We start from the raw sequence: 13,690 nt of genomic DNA on the forward strand, positions 1-13,690 counted from the left end.
GCAATCGCATCAATTCAAGTCGTAATGTGGTGTCAAATGTAATCATAGCTCCGCAATTTGATCGCATAAACACGAAAAATATTCTGAAATTGTTGATTTTCCCATTTATTTCTTTAGCAAATCGACTGGAAAGTGTTTTTACTATAAGAAATTATAGCCTAACACCAAAAACCAGCGAATTTACCGTGTTTTTTTTTTGCATTATTTTCTCTGAAAATGTAAGTACTGTTCTAGACATTGAATTCAGTGGTTCTCAAAGTGGATGGATTGAGACTCAAATTTGATTCAATTGCGATTTTAGCTCTTTTGTCAAGTTCATCTCTTATTTCCAAAGAGATTGATTTGAAAAGTTAGACTCATTTTCATGCAAATTGTGCAAATTTAAGATTGCAGTTTTCGTAGCAATTGCAATAGTGACAGTGAGGCCAAACCAAAATGAATAACGCTTTCAATCCCTCAATATTGGCTTTCAGATTGGCGAAAGAACCTCACAGACAAATGGATAATCGGAATGAAGCCGCTGATCGAAAGCGACAACCAGAAGGAGCCAACCCACCGGCGAATAAACGATCTAAAACATCCGAGACCGTGTCTGCAGACGTGGTAAAAATCAAAATCAAATTGTTTTTTTTTGGGAAATTAGAAAGGATAAGTTCAAACTAGTTTCATGTATTCTTTGTTTCAATGCAGAGAGAGCTCATATTGTGAACGCATAACTTAACCTCAAAATTTGTGTTCAATTGACAGTGTAACCAAAGTCGATGCATAATTAATGGATTTGTGTGCAAAATTTTCATATTTTATTGAGATTTTGGGTCCAAAAATCTAACAATTTCGTGTTTATTCGATTTTTAGCAACGTGCATCCAACAAAATAGCCCAGCAGCCGACGAAGATTCATTACACAAGATTGCGCCGGCGCATGGATGAGGAAGAGGAAGAGAAACTGGCAAAGCTTGGTCCGCAGCCAAACGATGGCACCACAAAGTTGACAGACGTCAATGTTGATTGCCTCGAGCACATTTTCAAGAATCTAAGCCTTATAGATCTCTTGAATGTTGCCGACTCCAACAAACAATTGAAACCAGCAGCGGATTTGGTATTCGCGAGTCGGTATGGGAAACAATGGATTTTTATCCTTTCGAGATACAAGTCTATACTGATTTTCGAGCGGAACATGTATCCACCAACGGTTCAAATTCCACGGTCATTCCGATTAAAGTTGCTCCGCTGCTTTGGACATTTGATCACAAAATTGGACATCACACATGATAAACATATGGATGCTTATGTCAACGAATACTGTGCCGAATCATTGGTTGAAATTAAATTTCAACGCTGCAAAGCAAGCACACTGGACGATCTGAAGAAGCCGTTCACCCAGGTTAAAACACTTTGTTTTGATAGCTGCAAATTGGGAAGCAAGCTGTCGGAACTCGATAAATGGTTCCCGAAAGTGCGACGTTTAGAATTTACGGATCGTAACGAGACCGCTGTTCATTTTCCCCATCTTCAACATTTGACTCTGTCCCTTCCAATTGATACAAATAACCGTTTGAACAATTTGTCTGAGCTCTTGCGTTTATACCTGAATACACGAAGTCTGTCCATTATTGGCTACTTTGAATTCAAATACCTTCAGAGCGTTAGTGAACATCTACAGCATCTGGAACGCCTGGACATCAATCCATTTGGATACTTCTCGAATGTTGGCAACGATACCGTACACTTTCCAAATGTAAAAAAGCTCAAGTTACGAGATGTAGTAAGGGAGAGTCGTCTAAGATGGGCCACACATTGATTGACCGCTATAAAAGTCTTAAATGTGGATATTGTTTGAGACTTATATATACCGTTGGAAAGAGGACCTCAAAAGGAAAGTTTTTGCTTAAGATTGTCATTCGTTTGCATTGAAAAAAAGAATTTTATCGCACATTTTCCGAACACCTTGAAAATTGACAAAAAAAAAAATTTGTCGTCTAAGATGGGCCACCCCACAAAATTTGAAAAATAAGAGAAATAATGAAATGGTAACACCATATTTCGAAAGATTTGTCAATTTTTATTCATTTATGTGCTTACAGCGATGTACTTTCCGCGTTTTTAATAAGCTGACGTCCACGACGATTTTATGAAGGTCTTAGTGTAGCTGGTCGCAATAGGCCAACATCAGGCAAAAAATACCATAGAATCACTTTAAAACGCTATGCGATTGCTTAAAACACGATTTTCAAACATAACAATAGAGTTTGAGCACATAACAAAAAAAAATGTTGGGTGGCCCATCTTAACCAAAACACGCCATTTTTTCATGACGATAAATTGTTTTCCCATGATGAAATAACACCAAAATTATCTTTGTACACTGAAAATATGTACTTTTTACAACACGTTTGATATATTCACTTTCGAAAATTGTCAAAAAAAATTCACACCGTGCTTGTCGACAAAATGCACTAAACATGATTTTTCACAAAATTTTGAAACGAACATGTTTTATCATACATAGAGGATCTCTTTACTCCTCTGAGCACTACCAAAACATAGCTACCGATGGTGCATTAACATGTTGCTGATCAGTTTGCGGTTAATATGGCGTCTGCCAAAATTTTCGGGGGTGGCCCGTCTTACCCGATGGCCCATCTTAGACGACTTCCCCTTACATTTTTATTAAGTTGAACTCAAAAAAATAATTGAAAAAAAATGAGAACCTATTCAGAAAACTTAAGTCAAATCTTAAGATTTTAGGAAGTTATATACAAAGCAAAAACTGCTTAAGTTTTCTGGACAATTAAGATTTCCGAAACTTAAGAATTCCGAGCGTCCGCTGTACACGCATTTCCGCTTACATTCGACAAACTTGAGGAATTGGAAGTCGTATGGCTTGCTATGGATCAGGCATTGGTTAATTTCGTCAGGAAGCACCAAACACTTACCAAACTGACATTTTTTTCGATTAAACATCGTGAGGAGGGTGTTTTATTGAAGATTGCTTCGCCAGCATTAGTGGAAGTCGATTTAGGCGTACATGCTTGTATTCCGTCTGATGAAGTGGTCTCTTTCGTGGCAGAATGCACATCACTAAAGAAGCTCTCACTTGCATTCGATAACGAAGATGACTACGAAGCTGTTCTGGATCGATTGTGTAACGAATGGCGTGTAACTGAAAAGGGAGGCGGTTATATCTACAAGGTTACGATGGAACGTTAAATTGACTTCATAAAGTCATCAAAACATTTAACTATCGATCTATCTCTGAATAGTCAGCTCAGATGAACATACATTCAGCCATAGTCATAAAAGTTTACCAGCAAACACCAACAATTCCATTCAAAGAATCAAAATTAACTTGATAAAATTGAGAAAATAACATTCGAAAAAAAATTGAAAAAATAAAACATGTACGGTACTTTTGTACCAGCTCCGAATAGATATTTTGTAAAATTCGACGCCAAATTCAATATTACCTCTGTTTCGGTTCATTTTTGTAAATTACAATCGAAAATCAGACTGAAATTTGTTCAAAATAAACTCATGTTGAAAAATAGCTATAAGAATACAAATTGAATTATTATCTAAGCAGAAAAATGTCAGGAAATATGTAATTCTATGGAATAAAAATTCGAATCGATTGAAATGAGCCATTTTCATTCCCAATTTCAATTAGTTTGTTCATTTCTCATCACATTCTTCGATCGGTCAACAGAGAATAGCCGAATCAAGAGAGAATTTGAAGGAAAAAATTATCTCAAGGTCTAGTCGAAAGGTTTGTGCTACTGCAATATCATGTTATGATGATCATGCAACTCAGTTTTTATCCATCAATTAAATGTACGTTTTCAAAACCAATTTTTGTTCAATTCAAATTCGTTTTAAAACCAAAATTCAAAAATCATAATTCTCGTCGATGTTGCTTGTTATGAAGAATTTTCAAATCGATTCAATTGAGTTGGAGAGATTCTGCCAGCTGTTATCCATAACCAACTTCACACAAATCAAATCACTGTATTGAGATTGACGACGCTCGTCATGTAGCCGTCACGGCATAGAATCACAAGCCAGTGTTCAACAGACGCTTCGCTTGCAATAACATAAACACCGTGTGTAACTTTTGGTGAAAAATTTATGTTAATTCAAACCAAAATTCCGATTTTGCAAAAGCAACAAATTGATAAATTCAATTGAAAAGCAATTGATTGGACGCGATTATTGGGATAAAAAGCTTAAAAAGGTAAAGTATTTTTTATTCGTGCTCATCACAACCAAGCGTCGAGTAATTTGTCTGACGCCAACTAGAATGTCAATGAAATGTCAAAGTATACCACGAATGAACGCAAAATAACTCTGCAATCGAAGTGTATATTGAGTCATATGAAACACACTAGAACTTTGCATAATTTTCAGTTTTACTTGGAAAAAAATTCGCTTCAAATCTCCTTTCATGTTGAAATTCTGTTCATTTCCAGTGTGAGAATCCGTATCAGAAAAACAATTCGCATCGATTGCTTGCTAAGACTGTTTTCAATTACTTGCTGTGGACGAATTCGGGCCCGATAAAATGGCAAATCTATGTACACTCGAAATAAGCAGAGATGAAGACATAGACATATGCCTCGTCTCAGTTGCAACGCGTAAGTTGAATGAAAATTTTGACTTTGCTTTTTATCGCTGAAAACTAAGTTTTCGAAATCCCCTTTTTCGGAATAGCTTTGCCGCGTGAATCAGACGTGCAGCAGCGATGTTGGGCAGACAAATCGAAAAGTAAATGTGTAATTGCTCCCTGGAAACCGTGTCATATAGTCTCCGAACAAAGTTTCATCAATGAAAACGATGAGGAGGAGAGAAGTGTCATTGTGCGATTTGGTGATCGAAAAATGGATTTACCAAATTGCAAATTAGCCTGGGCCAAGCGTAGCAAGTACTTCCATAGTGGGGCTCGAGTAGTGGCGTTTCGCCGAAGCGTTGATTTGCCGTACATCGTCAATGCTGGAACGTGTCAAACAATTCCACTTTATGATAGACAAGAGCGTCATCCATATCCGGGAATGCTGGCAGCGATCAGCGAAAATGAATTTCATCATATGATTTTCTTTGACGACGGCCATGTGCAGAAAGTTAAAAATGAGGACATTCGATTGGTGTATGACTTCGAATGCTTGGAACACGGTGAGTAAGACTAAGAGTGTGGACTTGTTTGTTTATTGGAATTTGATTGTTTTGAGTGAGGAACGTTCGACTTTTTCGGGTGGAGAATTGTTGTTTTGCTGAATTTTCAGATGATAAAAAGAATAACATTTTGCTTCAAGAATGATTCTGAATGTCAAAGTCGCAAAAAGTTCAAATCGTTTTCGAAAAAGTATGAAAATGTAATTTTCAAGAGAAATACATACTTTGACAAAGAAAAATGCTCAATCCTATACGGTGATTTTATATTTTCAGCTCATTCCAACGCAAAAGCCTACTTCAAGTTCTATCAATCGCTTGAAAAGCACCATGAAATTCTTCCAACAATCGATCAATTGGTGTCAATTGAATTGAATGGCGATTGGGTTTCAGCGGTAACGACCGAAATTGATCTTCCGTTGGCTAAATTTTGTTTCAAGCAAGACGAACAACCGGATCGATATGAATGGCTTTATTTGGGCTCGCCCCGGATCGAACAAGTGTGGCGGAAATTGATCGAAAGTAAAGTGCTGGATAAATTATTCAATTTCACGCATGTCGAAACCGATTCCAGCGCCGACGACGAAGATTGTATTATGATTGAAAGATGTTCGCAACCAAGCCGTGCATCGAGAAGAATCAATCAAGCGCCTGAACCCGATGGTCGGCCATTGCATCGAAATCATGAATGTAACCATGATTGCATGCGGCTGGAAGATGAAACAGAAATCAAAAAGTTCAGCCTGTTCCATCGACCATTGGCAGTTGGTTTCAAATATTCTGTGGACACTAGATCGGGACCGTTTTATAAATCACCATGCAATCGCATACTAAGAACATATGGCGCAATACGGGAATACTTAGCTAAAGTCAACTCAAAACTATGCATCGAATCATTCTCCTTGGAAAGAAACTTTCAACCTTCCGAAAATCACCAATTGCCACGCAGCAGTGTTGAGGTAATTTCGATGTTTTTCAGAGAGAGTGCATGTTTGTTGCTGAACTAGCATGAGCTGAGCTGAATTTGCTGACACCTGAAGCGTTATGAGTTGCGTTGTTGTAACGCATCCACAGTACAAAATTTATCGAGTTAAGCTTAATTTGAGGCTGATCCGAGCGGTATCAGCCTCAAATTTGACTTGGCTCGATAAATTTTGTACTGTGGATGCGTTGCGACAACGCAACTCATAACGCTTCATGTGCCGGAGTCAAAAAATTCAACTCAGCTCAGGCCTGCTCAGCAGCAAATATTGCAAAGAGTCTCTTGTTATCTTTAGACAATTTGCCTTCAATCAACTTGAAAATTTAATCTATCTCATGTTTCAGGTCATTGACCATGACAATTTGCCGATTTCCATCTGTGACAGTGGTCTTGAGTTGGACAAGAACTTCAACTATATAACTGAAAATAAGTTAGCCATCAAAGACGTGGAGCTAGAAAACAGCTTGAATCGTTGTTGCGATTGTGCCAACAACTGTGAAGACAAGGAAAAATGCAGCTGTTGGCGTCTGACCATCGAAAAGTTGCTCGGACGGCCAATTAATCCAAATTCTAACGATCTGGATGACAATAAGGCCGTTGGCTACAAGAATTTCCGATTGAAGAATCACACAGTCAGTGGAATCGTTGAATGTGGCGCCGAATGTAAATGCAACGTGGACAAATGCGAAAATCGACTGGTTCAAAGAGGACTACAGCTCAAATTGCAATTGTTCCAAACGGCGTCGAAAGGCCGTGGCGTACGCACATTGACCGATTTACCGCGCGGCACATTCGTCGTAAGCTACATTGGCGAGATCATTGACAATGAAATCGCTAGAAGCCGATCGAATTGCTATCAATTCTCATTGGGTGCGTAATTTTCATTTTCATTTGGGTATATTTTCGCTAATTTTCCATGATTTCGTTTTGATATATTTTAAATCATTCATTTCTTGTTAATGTTTCCATTAGGTGAATGGTCTGTTGAACGAAAGACACCATCACCACCGTTGAATGCGAAACGAGCTCGACTCGAGAGTGACGAAGTTGTTCAAGATTTTCTCAACTTCTTTCCAAAGGTGGTTACATGGCACGATGAAAGCGACTCGGAATCGGAGTCTGATTCGAGTTCTCAAGAAGATGCAGAAGAAAAAGAGGAATTTGTTGTTGATAGCCTTTATTCTGGCAACATTTCACGTTTCTTCAATGTAAGTTCTAGTTTGATTTAGTTGGTAAATTTTGAAAGGAATTATCATGAAATCATACTTTGATGCAGAATTCCTAGTTGAGAAACTCATGTTTGAGCTGATACTAAATGTGAATTTTGTTTAAATTCCAGCATTCGTGCAACCCAAACATGTTTGAGCAGCGCGTGTTCGTTGGTGATGATGAACGATTCCCGGCCATTGCCTTCTTCACCAAGGACCTTGTAAAAGCCGGCGATGAACTGACGTTCGATTATCGATATGAATTGATGGATGAACACCGTACTCTGTGCCGTTGCGGGGAAAAAAACTGCCGTGGACGTTTGAGTTGAGCAATGAATCAATGATCAACTTTCAAGATTAAGCCCAGGAGCGCAATTAACACATAAATATACGAAGTACATAAGTCGACTTGGGCCAAAGTTTTGATTTAAATTAAGGCATTAGCAACTGCATCACAGAAGAAACCATTTCTACCGAAATTTTGAACATTGCATAAAAGTGCCTGAATAACTTTTACATTATTTTCATATATTTTTTACATTTGCTTGAACTAACTCACTTTTGCTTGCATTCGAATAGGGCAACTCATTCTTTTGGATTATGGAACAAATGCAAATTCAGAAATTGTGGGAATAATATTTCTGTTTTGTGTGCTGTTTTAAGCGACAATTAAAATTTAAATTAGTAGATAGTGAAACATCCATTATTTTTCTTAATAAGAAAATTTCTTATTGACATATTGATTGTTATGAACAACAGTAGTTAGCTACAAAATTGGGGCGAAAAGATTCTTTGGCATTGAAGGTTAATTCGCATCAAATCTTTAGAAAAGATTGTATCAACGTTTTTGATTAAAAAATCATATTTTCATATTATTTTCATGGAATTGAATTACAATAAATTTTTCATTTATTTCGCACTCGACAAAACCATATTTTTGTTCTCATTTGAAAAATTCGTTGTGAATTCGATTCGAAATCAAATTGGCGGTCTCTTCACAATGTGAAGTTCACATTGGAAAAAAGTCTTCACAAATGAATTGTATCAATTTAAATGGTGCATTCTCTCCACACGCTTCACACACTATGCGAAACGTCAACGAGGTATGCTTTGGCGCGTGAACTGTCATTTGATGGTGAAGCCAAAGCATAACATTGCGCATTTAGCTTCAATAGCAAGCTGGTACGTGAAATGGTATTTGTTCAGCGTATGTGATTATTATTATTGTTAAAAGAATCGATAAGAATTGCAGTTCGTGTGATTTAGTTCCATTTTTTTCAAGTTGGTAAGTAGAAAAAATAGTGGAAAAGTGGAATTGTATTCAGGCCGTAGTGTTTTGATATGGAAAACAAATTTTGGCTTGACATTCAATCGGAATTTCAATCGATAAATGTCAAAAATGCATTATTTTCAGTGTTTACTGCGGTTTTATTCCTTTATTTTGTATAATTCTTCGAACCAAAATGCATTTTACGTCAAAATTATATCGGAAAAAATGCCAATGAGCCTTATTCAGTGTTGTGCATCTTTGTGAAATTGCGACGCAATTTCAGCGTCTTTACATTTGGTTACAGCAACAACCAAATACAATCGATTTGTTTGTTTGCAGTGACAGTAGGCATTTTAGATTTGGCTGTCGCAAATCCACTGTGTTTCATTTGTGAGCTCACAATTTAGTTCTAAAACTGGAATTTGAGCTCGGAAACGAATTTTTTTTAAATCGTAGTTGTTGATCGCATTTCTGATCTCTTTTTTTTCATCAATCGACAGAAAAATGGACCAAACGCAGTGTCAAGATGAGGTACTCAAACTAATCGGAGTCATTGAGCCTCACACAATCGCTTCGTTGGCACGAATCAGAGAGCATCTGCGATGCTCCGGCTTGGAACTTGACCAGTGTAAACAGCAGTTCCTGGACCAAATGAATGATTGGTAAGTTAGAGTGGAGATTTGCATTGAAATTGCTTGATCGTCAATGGCAATGCTACTTTTTCTATTTAAATCTCAATGTTTTCTGTGGTTAAATGGCTGCAATGGTCTGAGAATGTAAAAAAATCGTTAAAAATAAATTGCAATCGATTTTCAGGATGACTAGAGTCTTCGATCGCCTTCAAAGCCAGTCAGAGAGCCAAGAAAATGATGCTACAAATTACAGAGAAGAAGTTGACATTGACCAAAGAGAGATCGGCATGGATAAAGAAGAGGTTGACACGGAAGAAGTGAACAGTAAACATGTGGAAACAGAATTCCGATGTCCACAAGATGAAAAAGCGACCGATGAATCGAATTGTGCACCTAATATCGCAGCAAACGAAGTTGTCAAAGGCCAAATTTTGGGTGAAGAGATACAATCAACTGAAGAGAAACTTTCGGAAGAAATTTATCAGAGCATGGTTGAAGTTGGCGTAGTAATGAAGAGTGATTATCGAGTCATTGACGAAATTGTCGACAATTGCAGCAATCGGTCGTCATTAGACGAGGTACCGGCATTTACGACAGCTTCAATTGACACTATCAACGCTCTAGAGAGCATCAGCACCATAGACAGTATTAATGCTTTGGAAGAACTGCGCCCTGAAAACAGCTCAACCAATCCATCTGGTGAGGTGGTTACTATTGGCCAAAGTGACACTGACGTACCGATCCAAATGCCAGACTTACTCATGAACCTTGCTCCGGCCATGGAACCGATCACGATGAGCCAAGAACCGGTCACGAAGAGCCAAGAAGACAGTTTGACACTTAAAAGAAAAAGTTCTAATGAAATAATCGATGAAACAATGGCTAAGAAACTCAAACAAGATGATAATACAGGTAAGATTCAGTTTGTTTCGTTATTTGGAGTGAATTTTCGGTAATTTTTGAACCAAACTGTTTGCTTGCAATCAAATTCTGGTCTTGACTGTGAGTTTTGTGCAATTTTTCGCGAAATTTTGACTTTAACTTTGAGTTTTGATTAAAAAGTTTCGAATTTTAAGGTAGATTTTGAATTAAGAAGTTTCATAAATCGCTTTAAATGAGGCAAAAAATGAATTTTCTTCAGCAAAATTTAACATAACCAAATGAAAGATGGTAAAAATGACGTGATCTAATTCAAAATTGTGCACATTTTTCATTCCAATTTGATTTTTTCTGTTAAAAACTCCAAAAATATTGCATTTTCGGCAAAGAGTTGAGTTAATCTAATACCATCGTACATTGCAGGCCACGATACCGCCGTCAATCAAATGATGTATGGATGTGCTCATTGTTTAGAAGCAGCCGAGCTCCAGCTGTCTGTGAAAGAGGTGCATCAACATTGGCAAACGGTTCATTCAGCAGAGTTGAAGCCATTCCAATTCTACGTCGTTGCCAAAGCGCGTTGTTTCTACTGTGATTTCGTGGCGAGTTTTGGAGATATAGCAAAACATCACCAGGTGCAACATTCATTCGAGCCATTTGCTGTTGTCAATATGAATGACGATTCCACGTGTGGAATTTGTGCATCGCAAAAATCCGATTTGATCGAGCACTTCAACAACGAGCACGAGTCGATTGCACAAAGTGACATCTCGAATCCAATTTTGCTGGACGATAACATGCTGATCAAACTTTTGGCTTACAATTCCAATCGATATCAATGTGCCAATTGCGATCGAGTCTTCGAAACACAGCTCGAAGTAGAATTTCATCATACTATCGAACATGTTGATCATGAGATGGCCATGCGTATTGTTGACCAAACACTTGAACCGTATTTGATTTGTGATTATTGTCAGGCCAAAGTCATCGATCGAGACAAGTACTTGAATCACATCGAAGAACATTGCTACGTGTTCAAGTGTTCGAAATGCGATTTCCAAACGGAAAAAATGATCGAACTTGTTGGCCACGATAAGAAAGAGCATCGAAGCAACTCGCTAAATTTTCATTGCCTCCAGTTTTGTGAACTGTTGAAGAAGCACTTTGCAAACACAAAAGTCATTTTCCCGAATGGGTTGCTTCTGTTCAATCACCAATTGACCGGCACCAAATTTGGCAATGGACAAATTTTATTCGATCTTTTCATCGAAGAGTTGATAGACATCATTCGGCAAAAATACAAATCGGAGCATGGAACGAATGATAAAATCGATGATGGGAATGAACATGAGACCATGGCAGCTGAAAAGACAGGTATTCCAAAAGTAAAACGTCCACCAATTTCGGCCAGAGCCTTCAACATGAAAGAATTACGTGCACAAAATCGGCTCATCAACAATCTCTGCATTTACGGCATCCCGTACTTTGAGAATGAGAATAAAAATGCCATTTTCCTGAACATGTGTTCGTTGCTACAGGCAAATGTCAGCCAACGAGACATTGTGAAGATAACCCGAGCGCCCGGTTGGAACGCTTTACTCATCGTGGAATTGAAACAATTCGAGGTGAAACAGAGAATTCTGCACTGTGCCTATATGAAACCGCTGTGGTCATCCGATTTGATTCATTTGCCGGTTGAAGTGCCGAGAAAGAGGGTGTTTGTCAACATTCAGTAAGTGGAAAGAGAAATTTGATGTTTTTTTCGTATCTTTGAAAGCTAAATGGCATTTGAATATATCCTTTCATCTCTTCAGCACAACCAAATTCTACGGGAGAATGGCCAAAATCGCCAAAAACGCCATGAGAAACAATACATTGCACATTTTTTGGATCACAAGGTACGGATTCCTGGTGAAACGTACCAAAAACAGCCAAGACAAAATCGTTTTGTCACCCGATGAACTCGTTGATTACATCAAGCAACGCACCAAATCAACCATCAACCGAGAAAAACAATTTTATCGTTCTATTGCATGGGTTTCGACGTCGAATGGTGATTCGGCAAATGGGAAATTGGGAACATTGGTACGGCCATAAGTGGATTATTCGTATCACAATAAATTTTTTCGTACGAAATTTTTTTTGCCCTTAAAACTAGGCTTAAAATTGATTTTTCAACAAAGAATTGATCATATAACATGAAAAGAGGTTTCCTAAATATTTGCATAACTAATTTTAGCTTCAAAAATAATTGTCATTAGCAAAAATCATATTTTTTGAGTTAAAATTTGGGCTCAAAATTAATTCAAGCCAACATTTTTTATGGCTTTAGTTTCGGTATTTTACAATTCAAACAAAAGTCCATAAATTTTACGAAAAAAATCCAATTTATTTGTGAAAAAATCTTATTTTGCACCCAAAATTTAGAATTAGCTATAAAAATGCCCCACTTCCGTATTTCAAAATGTGATAATAATCTAAGCGATCAAAAATAATGATTATTTTTTATTTAGGTTTTTGTATTGCCTCAAATGATTCATTTGATTAATCAGTCACTGATGTTATGGTAAAATTTTCATTTTGGTATTTAAAACAAATTGAGAAAACATCGAATTGTTATTGATAAATAGCCGAAGAAACAAATATTTACCGTACCGATTCGAAATATTCCATAATATTGAAATAAAATGAAAAATAAAAAATGTTTTTAGAAAGAAATTGTAATATAAATGAGATGCGTACTGGTTGAGTGGTGAATGATGACTGCTTTATTGAATGATTTATTGAATGCTTATTCTTAATGCTAATTCATATAGTAGTGTGTAGTACTATGCGTACTATTCTAGTACGCCACATCTCCCTTTCTTTAATTTCGTTTCAATATTTTTTTTTTTTAAATTATTTTTATGTCTTACTTTCTACTTGTACTATCTCTCTCGTTCCCCTTTTTTTTTAAATTTATTTTACAGACCAGTGAGAATGAGAGAAGCACTAAAAAATCAAAATAAATTCAAATAAATACATTTTTGGTTTTAAACTAATATTTTCTACCGCTTCTAGTGCATTTCGGAGCAAACATTGAGTTTGAGCTTGGCGTTGTTGGCAATGGATAATCTTGGTCAGCTCCTCCCGATTCGATGCGTCGTCGAATGTCCCGACTGTTTCGTCTGTGTATAAAATCAGTTCTATGTTTGGCTGAGCGATCATAATATTTTTTTACGTTATTTTTTTTTCTATTGAATTCAGTTTCAACATTCATGTTTGTTTTTGGATCGAATTTCGTGTCCTTCATTGGAATTTTCGATCGAATATTTCTATTTTGTAGCAATTGAGATGGCGAGTATGAGAGGTCTTTTGTCGGAGTCGAGCGATATTCTAATAATGCCAAATATGCCTCGTGCATATTGTTAGTCTTTTTCAAAATACCTTTACATATTTGAACTCCTCGTTCTGCAAGTCCGTTGGACTTTGGGTAGTGCGGGCTACTAGTTTCAAACTTAAAATCAAGAGATTTAGCAAATTCTCTACACTCTAGCGAACTAAATGGCATGTTATCA

General features: G+C 37.1%; 3 protein-coding genes across 3 annotated transcripts; all 3 read left to right on the forward strand.

Moving 5' to 3' along the window:
• Positions 1 to 11: 11 nt before the first annotated feature.
• LOC129570649 (uncharacterized) lies at positions 12 to 2,351 on the forward strand. Its single transcript, XM_055450340.1, has 3 exons — positions 12 to 218; positions 474 to 603; positions 856 to 2,351. The coding sequence occupies exons 2-3, from the start codon at positions 499 to 501 to the stop codon at positions 1,798 to 1,800; spliced, it is 1,050 nt and encodes a 349-aa protein (XP_055306315.1). The 5' UTR covers positions 12 to 218; positions 474 to 498; the 3' UTR covers positions 1,801 to 2,351.
• A 1,653-nt stretch (positions 2,352 to 4,004) lies between these two features.
• Positions 4,005 to 8,281, forward strand: LOC129570655 (histone-lysine N-methyltransferase eggless-like). Its single transcript, XM_055450347.1, has 7 exons — positions 4,005 to 4,230; positions 4,466 to 4,630; positions 4,707 to 5,165; positions 5,439 to 6,121; positions 6,489 to 7,014; positions 7,117 to 7,352; positions 7,484 to 8,281. The coding sequence occupies exons 2-7, from the start codon at positions 4,558 to 4,560 to the stop codon at positions 7,679 to 7,681; spliced, it is 2,175 nt and encodes a 724-aa protein (XP_055306322.1). The 5' UTR covers positions 4,005 to 4,230; positions 4,466 to 4,557; the 3' UTR covers positions 7,682 to 8,281.
• Positions 8,282 to 8,441: 160 nt separating this feature from the next.
• Positions 8,442 to 12,851, forward strand: LOC129570678 (uncharacterized). The gene is made up of 5 exons (XM_055450377.1): positions 8,442 to 8,637; positions 9,123 to 9,284; positions 9,439 to 10,166; positions 10,557 to 11,865; positions 11,948 to 12,851. Exons 2-5 carry the CDS (start codon positions 9,127 to 9,129, stop codon positions 12,228 to 12,230), a joined length of 2,478 nt encoding a protein of 825 aa, XP_055306352.1. The 5' UTR covers positions 8,442 to 8,637; positions 9,123 to 9,126; the 3' UTR covers positions 12,231 to 12,851.
• The last annotated feature ends 839 nt before the right edge of the window (positions 12,852 to 13,690 follow it).

Source organism: Sitodiplosis mosellana, unplaced genomic scaffold (assembly GCF_009176505.1).
Source record: "Sitodiplosis mosellana isolate CC-2019 unplaced genomic scaffold, AAFC_SMos_1.0 Smas_scaffold_63, whole genome shotgun sequence".
Taxonomy (NCBI): Eukaryota; Metazoa; Arthropoda; class Insecta; order Diptera; family Cecidomyiidae; genus Sitodiplosis; species Sitodiplosis mosellana.